General features: G+C 42.6%; 1 protein-coding gene across 4 annotated transcripts in view; it reads right to left on the minus strand.

The window, feature by feature from the left end:
• Positions 1-15,155, minus strand: part of GREB1L (GREB1 like retinoic acid receptor coactivator) — a 257,646-nt gene that overhangs the window by 22,898 nt on the left and 219,593 nt on the right. For all 4 annotated transcript variants that reach the window (XM_075993604.1, XM_075993603.1, XM_075993602.1 and 1 more), the window contains 4 exons: positions 11,614-11,747; positions 8,253-8,592; positions 3,428-3,543; positions 2,222-2,466 (listed from right to left, as the gene is read on the minus strand). In XM_075993604.1, coding sequence (XP_075849719.1) covers positions 2,222-2,466; positions 3,428-3,543; positions 8,253-8,592; positions 11,614-11,747 — 835 coding nt within the window. The remainder of the gene's footprint in view (positions 1-2,221; positions 2,467-3,427; positions 3,544-8,252; positions 8,593-11,613; positions 11,748-15,155) is intronic.

Raw genomic sequence — 15,155 nt, forward strand, 5'->3', positions numbered from 1 at the left:
CCCTGCCAGTCCAGGCTGCATATTCAGGTCCTTCTCCAATGGCTGCTTTCTGGGAGCTGAGGGCCTCACACTTCTGGCTGTGGATAAACTGCCAGGCTGCAGCCACTTCCATGGATCCCAAAGCAGGGCTGGGGGTGTCGCCATGCAAAGGCATAATCTACTCCAAATGAGGTGTTGCTCTTCCCCAAAGTATCCCTGCACATCTGGCAATTGACTTCATTTTTATTTTTTATTTATTTATTTATTTTTTTGGAGACAGAGTCTCACTTTTGTTGCCCTGGCTAGAGTGAGTGCCGTGGCATCAGCCTAGCTCAGAGCAACCTCAAACTCCTGGGCTCAAGCGATCCTCCTGCCTCAGCCTCCCAAGTAGCTGGGACTACAGGCATGCGCCACCATGCCCGGCTAATTTTTTGTATATATAATTTTAATTGGTCAATTAATTTCTTTCTATTTTTAGTAGAGACGGGGTCTCGCTCAGGCTGGTTTCGAACTCCCGACCTCGAGCAATCCGCCCGCCTCGGCCTCCCAGAGTGCTAGGATTACAGGCGTGAGCCACCGCGCCCGGCCTGGCAATTGACTTCAAATATGCTTTTTCCTCAAAGGATCAGCCACTTTGGTTTGAGGACAAACAGAAGCTCATTACATTCAGGACTAATGGCCCACTCTGAACTCAGATAGGTGCTGTCCAGGCATGTAAGTCAAATGCCAACCTTGGGGAATCCTGCATGAACAGCCATTGATTGGAGGTTGTTAAAACCAAGTCCCTCCACCTGCTCATCCAGCTTTCAAGTCTTTCCATCTTATAGGAGACCTCGGCCTTCCCCTCACAGCCCTGGGTTCCCTGGGCAGTGAGCCCCCATCACCTCAGAGGGGCCTGTGGGGAGGGAAACTAAATAGCCAAAGGCAAACCATTGCCTCTGTCCGAGTTAATTGGAGCAAGGACAAGAAAATCGTGGGGCAGCTCTGTGAGTGAAGGGAAAGGAAGGCGTGTGACCAAAGGACCACAGGAAGGCAGATAAACTCCCCCTCCTCACCATTCCTTCCTGGTTCTGGAATGCAAAGGGTGTGATTTTCTCCTCATCCCTTCTGTTACCCTGTACTATCCTCTGACCCTCTTGACTATTCTGAAATCTCTCTGAAGGCTCAGAAAACTGCACCTGTAGAGGTGGGGTTGAGGAGGTAGAGTGGTAACCACAGTAGCCCTAACCCCTGGCTGAGGGGAGCAGCTGGGCATACCCAAGGCAAGGGCAGTCCTCAGGCTCCCTGGGGCTAAGGGTCACTACAGGCAGAAGACCCACAGATCGCTGCCTCCTTAGCTCCCCCATGGAGCCATCCAACACCTGCTGACAGAATGAACAGGAAGCTTCATTACTTTTCTTTTTTTTAAGAGACAGGGTCTGGCTCTGTCACCCAGGTTGGAGTGCTGTGCTGCAATCATAGCGCACTGCAATTTCCAGCTCCTGGCCTCAAGTAATCCTCCTTTCTTAGCCTCCTGAGTAGCTGGGACTATAGGTGCATGCCATTACACCTGGCTAATTTTTAAATTTTTTGTAGAGATGGTGTCTTGCCATGTTTGGCCAAGCTTTATTACTTTCATAATTAGAAAAAAAATTGAAATAATGTTGGATTTGCTGTAATACAATTTATCAGAAGAAAATTCACGCCAGGTGCTGCCATAAGACACACAGAAATTCTGTAAGAGAGGGGCCTCTCTCTCGTGCATGCTGCATGGGGGATCTTCGCCATCGACGGTGGCCCCAGAGTAGCCTTCGGTATACAGACGCTGGCCATTACCTATTCAGTCAGTCCGTCATTCAAACAAACATTTTTGTGCCAGGTGCAAAGCCACTTAGCACAGACTTACAGCTTTAGGACCTAGAAGAACGGGGCCCTTGTGCAGGGCCATATATGAGATGTATAATAACTGTGAGGAGATTGAGGGTGGGGAAGACTAGGGAAAATGGTTCAGGCTGGCGTTGATAAAATGTATTATATTCAGCCTGTTACCAAGCTCTTCATTAAGAGTCTACCCAGAGAAGCATTTTGTGGCTGTTCAACAGTCACGTTTTCCAAGTATCGCTGAGGTCTAGAGAGGACGCCGGAGTCACCAAGGGCTCCCCTGAAGCCTTGGGGTGTCAGTAAAAGCCTCTGCCTTCCACGCTCCCCCCCACCTCCTGACTCCCATCCCTCCCATCTGGGAAGGAGAAAAGAAAGTACGGACCCGAAGTTCCCGTGACGGCGCTGCTGTTGCTCTGGGGCCGGTCCAGGTCGATCAGCAGTTCCTCGGAGTCGTTCTCGCTGACGGCAGCTCTCTCCTGCTCCTTCCCGCTGAGGTCCAGCGCAACAGTGGGTCCCCGGATGACCTCTTTTGAGACATAGCAGCATGCCAGACCCACCTCCTGCTCCAAGGCCGTGCGAGTTAAATAGCTTGAATCAATTAATCGGAGGTCGCAGTACTTCAAAGACCTGGAGAAAAGTAATTGTGTTGTTGGTGAGTCCGTCTGGCCGGGCACGTCGTGTTTACCCGTGCCTGGAGAGCTTCGGGCAGCAGTTAAAAGCATGGGTTTCAGTGAGAGGTGAGGCTTGGTTTAAACCTCAGCTCTGCCACCTCCCCGCTGTATTGACCTTAACTGCTTTGTGCTTTACTTTCTTCAAGCATAAAATAGAGATAATAATTAGTGCGGGGCTCCTATGGTTATTATGTAAGGAAGGAATGGCCTGCCACCCAGAATAAGCATTCAGTTACTGCTTTTGTTATTGTTGTTGCCTTCCAATCTGTGGAGCCTAGATCCTTGAGGTGGGGTGGGAACAACAGATTAACATAGAAAAATCACTTAAAAAACCCTTGCCAGGTATGGTGGCTGACACCTGTAATCCTACCACTTTGGGGACAATTTTTTGCCCAGGCAGGAGGATTGCTTGAGGCCAGGAGTTCAAGACCAGCCTGAACAAGGGTGAGATCCCCGTCTCTGCACAAAACAGAAAAATTATCGGCAGGGGCTGGAGGGCAGTGGTGTGGCACATGCCTGTAGTCCCAGCTGCTAGGGACGCTGAGATGGGAGGATCGCTTGAGCCCAGGAGTTCGAGGCTATAGTGAGCTATGATCATGACACTACCCTCTAGCTTGGGTGACAGGGTGAGACGCTATCTCAGGGAAAAAAAAAATCCTGCTTTTCCTTCCTGCTTGCCTGCCTTGCGTGGATGCACAGACATTTCTCAGATATGTCTCTCTCTCATGCTCAGAAATGCTGGCTATCTCTGCAAAGTTGAAAGAGAAAGTAAAGGAAGACTGTATTTCCTATATCCCCGCATAAAACAATCCTCTTCTCATTACCTGCCAAACAAATGGAATGATGCTACATCAGCCAAGTTTTAATAATCAGTTCAGCTGGACAACTAATGAAAAGTAGAATTATTGAAACTATACCTGGGAAAGGTTTCTCCAAGAGGATCTTTGCCAGTTAATATCACTATACAAGGCAGACCTTCTAAATCTTGGTACGTCCGAGGCATCCACTCTTCTGGTTCATTTCCTCTCCAAGTCTGTGGAAAGAGATGCATATGACAAAATTAAAACTCATTTAGGTTTCCCCTTTTTTTACAGCCTTCTATACAGATTTTATTTTATTTTATTTTTTTTTATTATTATTTTTTTTTCTTTATTCTTTTTGCGTCAGAAATGGACTACGAATATACAGATTTTAAACACACTGTGCTTCCAAATGATTTCCATGAAGTGTGTGTGTGTATATATACATATTTTAATTGCTACTAAGAAGCAGACATAGGATACTTCCGTAAGAATGAGGCCTGCAGTTTTTACCTCAACAGGATAAAATGGGAGATCTTGGTATACCTCATGCATTAGCCACACAGGCCAAAAAAACATACAATGTGAAAAATCCCACTAGTGATGCAAACCTTATAGAAATCCTGGCTAATCTACCTGATTCAAGGTAATTAAATATACTTTCTTCAAATAATGGACAAACTCTTGGGATTAGTTGACTAAGGAAGACAGTTTCAGTTGTGAATGACTCAGAAAAGAATTTCAGAATGCCATCAAAACGGACATTTTCACCAAGAAAATAATGAACCACTTCTGATGGTTATTTTCCCTGTTTCTTACTTTATTGATTTTTAAAATAACTGGCAATTACTGGCTTAGAGACTCCTAAGAGTCTCTCACCAAAAGGTTAAAAATATTACCAGATCTGGATCAAGAAACAAAACAAAACAAAAACCTGCCCCATGAGTCCAATGTGAAGGCTATAAGTAAAATTATTTCTATTCCATAATTGTTTGCTTTAAATCAGGTAATCTTATGGTTCACTTTGAAATGAAATAGTATGGAAAATTGAATTTTTGTAGAGAATATTTTTCTAGGATTTAAAAAAATATTTTTTTTAAATTGGAAGAGTAATTTTACTACTTGGAAGAGTAATGCAGTTTGCTCATAGTTTCCCAAAGAATCTAGTTACCAATTTCTCATCTATAATAACACATATATACATATACACACATACATCTTTAATAAATGGAGCATCAATCTTGAAGACAGAACTGTATCATTGAAAAAAAATTCCAAATTGAAAGATGTTCAAAAGTGAAAAGATCTTATATACTTTTCTATTTTAGAACAGAAAGAAAATAGACCATCTCTTAAGTAGATAAGGTGATTTCTGCTACATACTTTTATTAAGTCCATAGCATCTGACTGCTTTTTATTAGCTTTCTAGGAGTTATAAGAAATGAACAGATAATGCTTTAGGGAACAAAGACTAAGAAGTGAGTGTTAAGTAATACATACAATTTTATTTTGAAATAGACTGGTACTTCCTTTGCTAAGCATAAAATGGGATAAAAAGAAATCTACCAGGCAAGATATAATACGGTTTGATTAATGATTTGCTGATGTCCAGAAAAGGCTCAATAAGGGAAAACCAGTCTTTAGAAATAAACATACAATTACTTTAAATGAAATTTCCATAATTTGTAAAACTGGAAGAACCTTAACTGCTCTTGTGCTTTTACTTGTTGCCCAATATGTTATTTTTTAAATTTTTATTTCTTTTTTCATTTTTTTTTTACTTTTTAAAAAATTTTTATTTATTTATTTATTTTTTTAACACCATCAAGTACAAATCTACATGAGGGGGATATGTTATTATATATACGCACACCAAGGAGAAATCAGTGGATCTAAATAACTGTTGACAAGTTTGAGAGACTGTCTATGTCTTAGAACAAGTCACTCTGGCAAAAAGATATTTAAAATCCTAGGAAAAATATTCTCCACAAAAATTCAATTTTCCATACTATTTTATGTCAAAGGGAACCGTAACATTACCTGATATAAAGCAAGTAATTCTGGAATAGAAATGATTTTACTTATAGCCTTCACATTGGACTCATGGTAACCCTGACACTGGGATTCTCCATAAATGTGTTTTGTCTCCCAGAAACCATCTATGGATCACAGTTCCACCAAGAATAATGAGGTTGAGTTATAATGATGGGATAACAGATATAATGTCTTACTGTTATACAAGAGAAGATTTATTTTCAGAAGATTATTAAACAAATCTCACTTTTGATCAATCAGAGCAAAACCCACTATAAAATACTCTTCCATCACATTGCTACTTCTGATGAATGATGGCTGTAGATCTTCCATGGATTCACCATGCCCCCCAGATGAATTGACTGCAGAGGAACTTAACACAAAAAGCTACATAATCATTGGGTTTAAGGATAATACAGGGCTTAAGGCCAAGGACATCTAATGAAAGCTTCACAGGCCTTTTGGAGGAATGGATTGATTGATTGATTGATTGACAGGGTCTTGCTCTGTTGCCCAGGCTACAGTGCAGTGACACGATCATAGCTCACTGCAACCTCAAACTTCTGGGCTCAAGTGATCCTCCTGCCTCAGCCTCCTGAGTAGCTGGGACTACAGGAACACACTACCATGCCTGGCTAATTTTTAAAAATTTTTTTGTAGAGATAGGGTCTTAACTATATATTGTTTCTCAGGCCAGTCTCTAACTCCTGGCCTCAAGCAATGGAATTGATTTATTTAGATTTAAACTTTGTATCCTTCCAAAGGGCTCCTCATCACTCCTAAGTTAACCACAATATATAACAGAATAATTAAGGCTAAGCACAAAAATGAGATCACATAATGGAAAAAGTGTTGGAATTTACCTAAGACTAGAGATAAAAGGCACAACCATGCCATGCTAAAAATAGTAAAGGGGATTGGTAACTTAGAAATAGGTGAACCAAAATCTGCCTGACAAAAGGGAGTTTGGCTTAGCCTGTGAACATCCAAATGGGATCTCATATTTTTTTCTCCCAGTTAGAGAGTATCAAATGAATGGGCTGATGTGATCCAGTGGTTTTGAGAACATGGGACTCTCTTATGTGTAGTTGGTGCCTGGCAGCTACGCACACCCACTGAGGGAGATACTGCTGCTTTGAGAAGCGACTGCCTGAGAACTCCTTCGTTTGTGGCACAGCGGTCCTCAACCCTGGCTGCACAGACCAAAGGCCCTTTAAAATCCTTGCAGGTGATTCAGCCACGTGAAGAAACTCAGGCCTTGATTGTGGTTTTTACACAATGGCCCAGAGGGGCAAATTATTAAGGACCCACTGATTTATACTGACATAGTAACCAGCCCTTCTGAACAAATGACCTAAGACTCTGTAAGTAGCTACACTTAACCAGTGTCAATGGAGACCCAGAGAAGACCCTGCAGACTCACATCCATTTAGGTGCTCTCTGCCAGTAGGTGTGTGAGATCTGCACAGAGCTGCTGATCCGAGCGCCTTTCCAAATTCCTCCTCGTCATCATTATTCAGCATTCATCATCATTATTCACTATTGCCTCAAGCACTTGTCTCAGTGAATTAGTTATACTCTAAGAAGTGTTTCATTCATCCTAGCAATTCTGCTGTAATGAAGTCTATGACTATAATTTAAAATTGTGACTATATATGAAATATAAATGTTACAACTTCTACTAAATATGGGAGTTTGTATTTTTGGACAATTTTACTTATTGTCATTGCTTATCAAACTAACATAAGATATTTTGTTTGCACTTTATTTATTTTTTATTCCAGCATATTATGTGGCGCCTTTTAGATTATTTAGTTTAGGTTAGCTAATAGAATAAAGAGGTTTGCATTTGCAGAGTGCCTTTTGAACACTAAATAATCATCCCCAAATGAGAGTTCATTTTGCAGATGGGAAACTGCAGCCCAAGGTGAAAATGCAGATTCCCCAAGACTATGTGCTTTTTTTCTCCCATAAAACTTGTGCCAAACTACATCTTTCTTAACCCAATTTAGCTTAGTATTTAGTGTATAGACACCATGTTGGTCTAACTTGGACAAACAGTGCCTATCTCAGTTCCATACCTGTATGTATGTGAGTATTTGATTAAATGCTCTCGAAAAGCTAGGCCATATAGGATTATCAAAGTCCCCAGAAAAAAACTGAGCCAGATATAAGGTAGAAAGTTAGGTTAGTTGATTGCAAATTCTACTCTCCCCACCCCCATGCCTGCCAGGAGGGATAGGGGACAAGCAGTCAGGCACTGGCCGTGCAGAGGGAGCAGGGAAGGCCTCAGTCATGCACTAAACCCCTCTTGGGGACACCTGGCTAAGTCACAGTCCAGCCAAAGCCTTGGGGCTGAGGGTCAAAGCAAGTACAAAGAAAGAACAAATTTTTGAGGAATTCACATGCAAGAGGCCTCGGAGTGGTTCTCTGTGAGTACTGAAGATGAAGCAGGATACTTTACCCCATCTAGACATGAGCTGACAGGCTGGATGAACAGAAGAGAATCGGTGAGTTGAGGATACTTAAAGTGTTACCCACAGGGGTCTAAGAGGACAACTTACCTTTTTTTCTGAGAAAACAGATGGCCGTGGGCTAGATGCATCTTGAACAAGGTCAATAAACATGGGGTGAAATTGAGTCATCTCATATTTTGCACCTGCAGTTGGAGAGCATGGAAGACCAACTGCATGCACATGCTAAAAAGGGGCTTGACAGAATCTTTATACACTAGCTGCAATTAAGAAAGTGAATATGTTCCCTAGCTCAGCCTTAACATTGTTATGAAGATCAAATTCACACATGTGCAAACATCTATTAAACTCAGGCTCCTGAGCCACCTACGTGGGATCCCTAGAAAACAGAAACAAATGGTATTTTGAAGGAGAAATGTCTGTCCATTGCTAACCTTTAATCGTGCCACAAAGTGCGTTGCAACACTGAGTTCAGAGGCCGGGTTCCCAAGGATGATCTCAAACCGATACTGCAGCCCCAGCTTGTCACGCACCTCCTGCAGCCGCTCCTTGGCTAACATCGCCAGCTGCACCGAGGGCACCCTGATAATGAGCATGTGTCCCCTCCCACTTTTGTTTTTTCCTGGGGAGCTGATGAGGTCATCCATAATGCTGAGTGTTTCTGGTGTGCTGTGGTCTCGGAGTGACGCCATGGTGGTGAGAGCCATCAGAGCCTCGGAGTACTGCTGGATGAGGAGGTAGCAGCGGACAACCATGCTGTGCAGTCTGGGGTACCTTCAACAGAACACAGGGCACTAGCACTCAGGCAGCAGGACCAGCTGGGAACAGCAAGGCCTACGCAGTACCAGTGCGGATCAAGTATGGGGAGGAAGGGGTTACTGATCACTGCTGGGGTTTTAGCCCTAGAGCGACCTTGGATCCCACAGCACTGGCAGGAAAAGTTGAGCTTCCAAAGCATGAGAGTCACAACCTGTTGGGAGAAGTGTAGCACATTAAGGAGGTCTGTGATGGTCTAGTGACCTTCACTCTTCAAAGTGTGGTCCGTGGACCAACAGCGTCATCCAGCAGTCGCAGAGGCACCTGGCAGCTTGTTAGAAATGCCAACTTGCCCCGCCCAGACTTACTGAATCAAAACGTGTAGCTCAACAAGACCTCCAGGTGATTTGTATGCACGTTAGATTTTGAGACATTCTGGTCTAGCCGGGTTAACTGTTGACAGTCACAATGGATCATCCCTGATGCTCACCTCTTGCTGGCAGCATTGGGTTGGCATGGTAGCACTGTCAGTGTACTTCTGATACTTAAAGTTACAGTAAAGGAAACTGAGACATTAATAATCTGTGGAGTAGCATCCATAAAAAGGGTAATTATTATTACCAATTTGAAGTCATCGTCAAAGCCGCAGTAACTCTATTTTGCCATAAACTGTTCCTTGGTGCCTGAGAAAACTTGGAGCTGAGTGGAGAAATAGCACCCCCTAGTGGTGAAGCCTCGTATCACCTGAGCCCCGGCTCAGTCAAGGCAGAAGAGCAAATCTCTGAGTCTGGGAGCAACAGCCCTTTCTCCCAGCAGCCTGGACTGCCAGGTAAGAGGCTCATTTTGTTCAAATAGGCAGTATTTACAATTACAGAGCAGGCAGAAAAGGAATCTCTCATTTTGGTGCCATTCCTCAGAAAGCCAGGCCCGATCACAACATGAGGACAAATGAGCAAAGAGGACCCACTTGCAGGCATGAAGAGGTGCTAGTCCGGAAAGTGCTGGCAAAGCAGGGCCAGGGCCAAGCTTCGCCGAGGCTTTTGTGGAGCCTGGCACAGTGGGGCTGAGTCTGCCTCTCTTCCTAGCTGTCAGCTGGTAGCACATGCAGCCGCCTAGCAGCTGGGTGGGCTAAGGGGAATTTGCACCTTTGTTCCACTTAATTCTATTTAAAATACAACAAATGGTCCACTGCCTTGCACAGAAAAGCCTTGTGTCAAATACCAATTAGGGTTATCAAATGAATAATAGGTGAATGCTTTTGAGGTATTTCAGAGCTTGGAAAGGGCCATAATGCCCTATATTCTAACCACTCTGTCTTTTGTAGAAGAGTTAAGGGGCAGAGAGAAATTCAGCCACTTGTCCCAGTTCATACAGCCAGTCAGAGACAGAGTTGGGTCTGGATTTTAATCAGGCCAATAACAATGTCTTCACGCACTGCAAGGACTGAGCAGGTTGGGGAAAAGTGAAGAAATCCTTTCAGTTCAAGCAATCCTGGGCTGGTCCCTTCAGATGTTCAATAAATCGTATCTATTATTAGCCTGGGGTGACTAAGTTAGAGGAAGTAAGCATAAATGACTACATTTAAAGCTTAATGTTTTCTTGATGGCCCATGTAGTAAAGCCAAAATTAGAATAAATGGTAACTTTGATATATGGGCATTTAAATTTCACGTTCTGAAGTAATTCTGAAGTTAGAAGTGAATAGCTTCCCAAATCTATTACGTCTGCATTAAAATAATTATAGTTTTGTAAATGTTGCAGAAGTTGTAATAGAAGTTGATGGGACCATCCTTTAAAATACAAATTATTAAGCTGTGACTGATGTTACTGGAACAAAAGAAATGTCAAGCTGGTGGATGGAATGGGTGGGTGGGAAACAGGGGAGAGACTCATGAGATGATTTTAGAAATTTAAGATCACATGTGCTGTGAAAGGATTCATGTCACAGTGTCAGTTGAGACTGCTCAAATCCAACAGCTGTGAAAACATCCAATCCTGCTCCGAGCCTGCTCCCTTTCCCGATTCGGCATTATACCTTGCCGTACCAGATACATCCACACGTCCTCATTTTTATTTCTCTTTCTTTTTCTTAGCAAAATCATAGGGCAAGCTATTAAATAGAAGGTTTGTGATCATTTTGAGCCAGTTGTAAGAGCTAGAGCTTCTAAAAATTAGCATCTGCCTCATAAAATACAGCCCAGTTTCCCCACTGTTGGATGATCAAACAGAGTATTGTGGTGGAGGGCAGGGGAGACCTCTATTAGGTTAGGTAAATTCTAACGTCGCTGCCTACTCTTTGAGTCTATGATTTAAGGTCAGAAAGGAAAAAACTCTTCCAGAATTTGATCTGGAACTGGGGAATGGAAAAAAAAAGGAAGAAAAGACAGAAGAGTCATGATCTTGATCCCTAAGGTCAGGGACTGGAGGAGGCACCCTTAGAACTACACTCACTCAAATTATCTGATCCTTCATTTTTTCCAGTATATACTCCAAATCTCTTAGTAAATTTTAGTTTTTACCAAATCGTTTGAGGGGATTTGCCTGTGATGGGTGGAGGAGAAAAGAGGGGAAAATGTAAAAGTCTGGTGTATAGGGTTGGGGAGGGCTGAGCTCAGAGGAATGGTTGTTTTGTTGTTGTTGTTATTTTTAAGAGATGGGGTCTTGCTCTGTCACTCAGGCTAGAGTGCAGTGGCACGATCATAGCTCACTGCAGCCTCAAAAGGAATAGTCTTTAATAAGTAAATCCTTCTGTGCCCTTTTAACCTCCTGGTGGTAGTGATGAAGCATGACTGGGAGATGACTCAGCATGGAGAGTGGGTGCTACGTTCCGCTCGGGTCGCTGCTTTTCTTCACTGGTCTTGGATGATCATAAAACCCACAGGGATAGAAGGTCATCTTGGGAAAGGCTGTTTGTAATTCAGCCTTTGCATGTCATCCTCAAGGGCTCCGTCAAACTCTCTGTGGCACTGACACAAAAGGCTTTAGGCTATTTTAGATCTGCAAGGACAGCTAGACGAAAGGGACAGAAGTCCTTATTTACCTCTCCAAGAGTGTGTTCACCATTTTTTCGAAAGTCTCGTCACATCTCAGAAGTGGGCTCGTGATCCCCCACTGCAGAGACTTGCTGTACTCATTCAAGCCGAAGTACAGCTTCTCCTCGCAGCCCACGTCCTCCTGAGTCAAAAGACAGAGGAAAATCTCAGTGAGGGCAGGACACAGGGTGTCCCCTTCTCGGGGGCGGTGGGTGGCGGGGGTGTAGAGACGGAAGAATCCCTGTAAGAGGATATTTCCTGGTAGGTAAAGGGGAAAAAAAATGTGTTTCGTTAGGTAAGCTGACACCAACTCTAATCATCTCTGTCTGAGGCTCGAACCTTTTACTTCACATGAATTTAGTATGTTATTAGTGGAATGTTGACACACTTCCTTAAGGCAGATAGTAACTACATGAGTGGTTTGCTTTCTTTCTCTTTTGTTCAAATACACAAGGTCAGGTAGCTTCAATTCTCATTCTCTCCTTGCTGGAAGCAGCTCTCTAATACTGATACATATGCTATCCACAGAGCTCCCTGAAGACTGACACACTCCTCTGTTAAAGAAAACAACTTGTAGGGGCATCATTTAATAATGGTACCTCATAAAAGCTTGTCCTCTTACAAACAAAATTTATTTTTAAAATGGAATATATACTTTTCTGCCTTCTTAAACAGCATACACAGTATTTAACCTATCTCCCTTCTTGGTGACTTAGTTATCACTATGAAAATGAGTAATTGTTTTAGGATGCGACACAAGAATGCCCTCAGAGGACAAGCTGCTTGTCCTTAAACTAAAAAGCCCCAGATTATTATGAAAGATTTTTGAGTTCATGGACCTGGTTTTTTTTTTTTTTTTGCCTCTTTTCTACATTAATTTTTTATAGTAATTTCTTCTAGCTGTCATGTTGTAGTCTCACTTTTATTTGCTATTTATTATGTACTGACATTTTTCTTTACACACTCTCCAACTCACGAAGGAAATAAGGCAACTTGGAAAAAGTCTAATAATGTAAAAGTAAATTTGGCCATCAGAGGGAAAAAAAAAAAAAAAGCAAGGGTAAGAGAAGTAAGATTGGGTCGGGGACAAAGTTAGCATTCCCAAAATGCAAGCCAGAAGGTTTTGCACACTTTGATAGACGTGGGCTGCAAGTTTGGGTCTGAGCTTTTCAGTAACCCATCTAAAGGGAGAAGCAATTGTGTGATACAAGGTCAATGAGATCAAGATAAAGCACTATTTAATTGGCAGTTTAAAATTTTTTTTTTGAGGCCCCCAAAACCAGTTAAATCTGCTTGTTGGAACAGGGTTTTATTGGAGAGTAAATACATGCTTTTTGAGAGGACCAGAGTATGTTCTTATAGATAATAGAAAATTACAGACTGAACAACATCTATTTCAGAGGCTTAGAAGCCTTTGCTTGTTTCCTTCTGGGTTTAGCTGTGTTCTGGATAGCTGTGTCAAATAAGTAATTTTGGCAGGGGGGTGGGATTGGGGGAGTCATTCGTCTACGTTTCCTTCCCCATCTGGGCTGCAGGCACACAGTCATTTGGAAAACCTTTATCTTGTATTTGGTCTTCACATTTCCTCTCACCCTTGGCTATTCCTTCTGGAAAATAAAACCTATTCCAAGCCGGCTCCCCTTCCTGACGCAGCATTATAATTTGCTGGATACGATGCATCCACCTGTTCTCATTTTTTATTTCTCTCTCTTTTTTCTTAGTAAATTTATAGGGCAGGTTGTTAAATAGATGCCTGTGATCAATTGGAGCCACTGTGGGTTTTGAGAACCAGAGTTACTAAAAATTAGAATTAGAAGTGAATTGTCTCCCCGATCTGTTATGTTCGCATTAAACTGTAGCTATAGTATTTAAGTGTTACAAAAGTTACAATGGAAGTGAATGGAACCATCCTTTAAAACATTCATGAAACTCAATGATTTCACTGTAAAGAATATTACACATTGTTCCCATATCATCTAGTGGTTAGGGAAAAAAAGATATATTGGAAATACCATAAATCATATGACTTATTGAATCACAGTATCTTTGGGGAAAAACATCCCTTCTCATTACAAAACAAAAATCAAAAACCAAAAACCACCGTCTTCTTCCTGAAGTTCTGCCCTCTCAGTGACCCTCCACCTGCAGCTCTCCCTGTGCTTTGGCTGCCGTCTCTCCCTTCGTTCCAGCCAAACTCTCTGCTTCCCGGACGTTGTTCCCTGGAAGGTCACCAAGGACTCCCGAGGCCAACTCCAGCGGCGGTGACTTGTCAGTCCTTGGCCTCATGGCCCTCTCAACAATTCTCTTCATTATTTTTTTCCATAATTTTATCCATACCAGCTGCTTCCATAATTTTTTTTTTTTTTTTTTTTTTTTGAGACAGAGTCTCACTTTGTTGCCCAGGCTAGTGTGAGTGCCATGGAGTCAGCCTAGCTCACAGCAACCTCAAACTCCTGGGCTCAAGCAATCCTACTGCCTCAGCCTCCCGAGTAGCTGGGACTACAGGCATGTGCCACCATGCCCGGCTAATATTTTCTATATATATTAGTTGGCCAATTAATTTCTTTCTATTTATAGTAGAGACGGGGTCTTGCCCTTGCTCTGGCTGGTTTCCAACTCCTGACCTCGAGCAATCCACCCACCTCGGCCTCTCAAGAGTGCTAGGATTACAGGTGTGAGCCACCGCGCCTGGCCCATGATTATTGTTTGTGAAAAAATATTGCAGATCTACATTGTAAAGCCCCGATGTGAACTCCAGTTTTGCATTTACAATGGTGTTCTCACCTCAGCCCTAACTCAGTCAGTCTCCTCTGCCCTCCACAAATCAATTTTCTTCTCAAGCTTTTTTCCCAACTAAAAGCATCACCTCAAAAATATTTCTGACTCTTCCCTCTCCCTGAATAAACAAGTCCTAGAAAATTTACCATGTCTTCCATCTTTTTTGTTGCCAGGACCACCATTCTGATTCAGGTATTTGTTAATTCTAACCTGAATTATCAGAAAAGCAAGTGACTTCTTCTAATTACCTGGACTTAGCTTCTAGATTGAATGAACTGTCTTAAAACGCAGCCTCTCAGTAGTTACTACAGCTGAACATACGCGTACTCGGTGACCCAGAAATTTCACTCCCAGATACAGACCCAACAGAAACACATACACATGTTTACTAAAGGGTATGCCAGAATGTTACAGCTGGACTATTTGAAATAAATGAAATAGGAAGGATAAACAAATGGTGATAGAGTCACACAATGTTTTATACACATAAACACACACGGCAATAAGAATGAATGTTTTATGACTCATGCAAAATATAAACAAATCTCACGAGCATACTGTGGAGCACAAGAAGCCAGGTACAAAACAGTGCATATTGCATGATTCCATTTATATAGAGTCAGAACTGGGCACAGCCAACCCATGGTATATAGGAGGCCAGAATAGTGTTGCCCTTGGGGCTGGGAGGGGTGTCTGGAAGGGACATAGGACTTCGGAGGTGGTGGCAATGTTCTGTTTCTTTCTTTTCTTTTCTTTTTTTGAGACAGAGTCT

This window comes from Microcebus murinus, chromosome 17 (assembly GCF_040939455.1).
Source record: "Microcebus murinus isolate Inina chromosome 17, M.murinus_Inina_mat1.0, whole genome shotgun sequence".
Taxonomy (NCBI): domain Eukaryota; kingdom Metazoa; phylum Chordata; class Mammalia; order Primates; family Cheirogaleidae; genus Microcebus; species Microcebus murinus.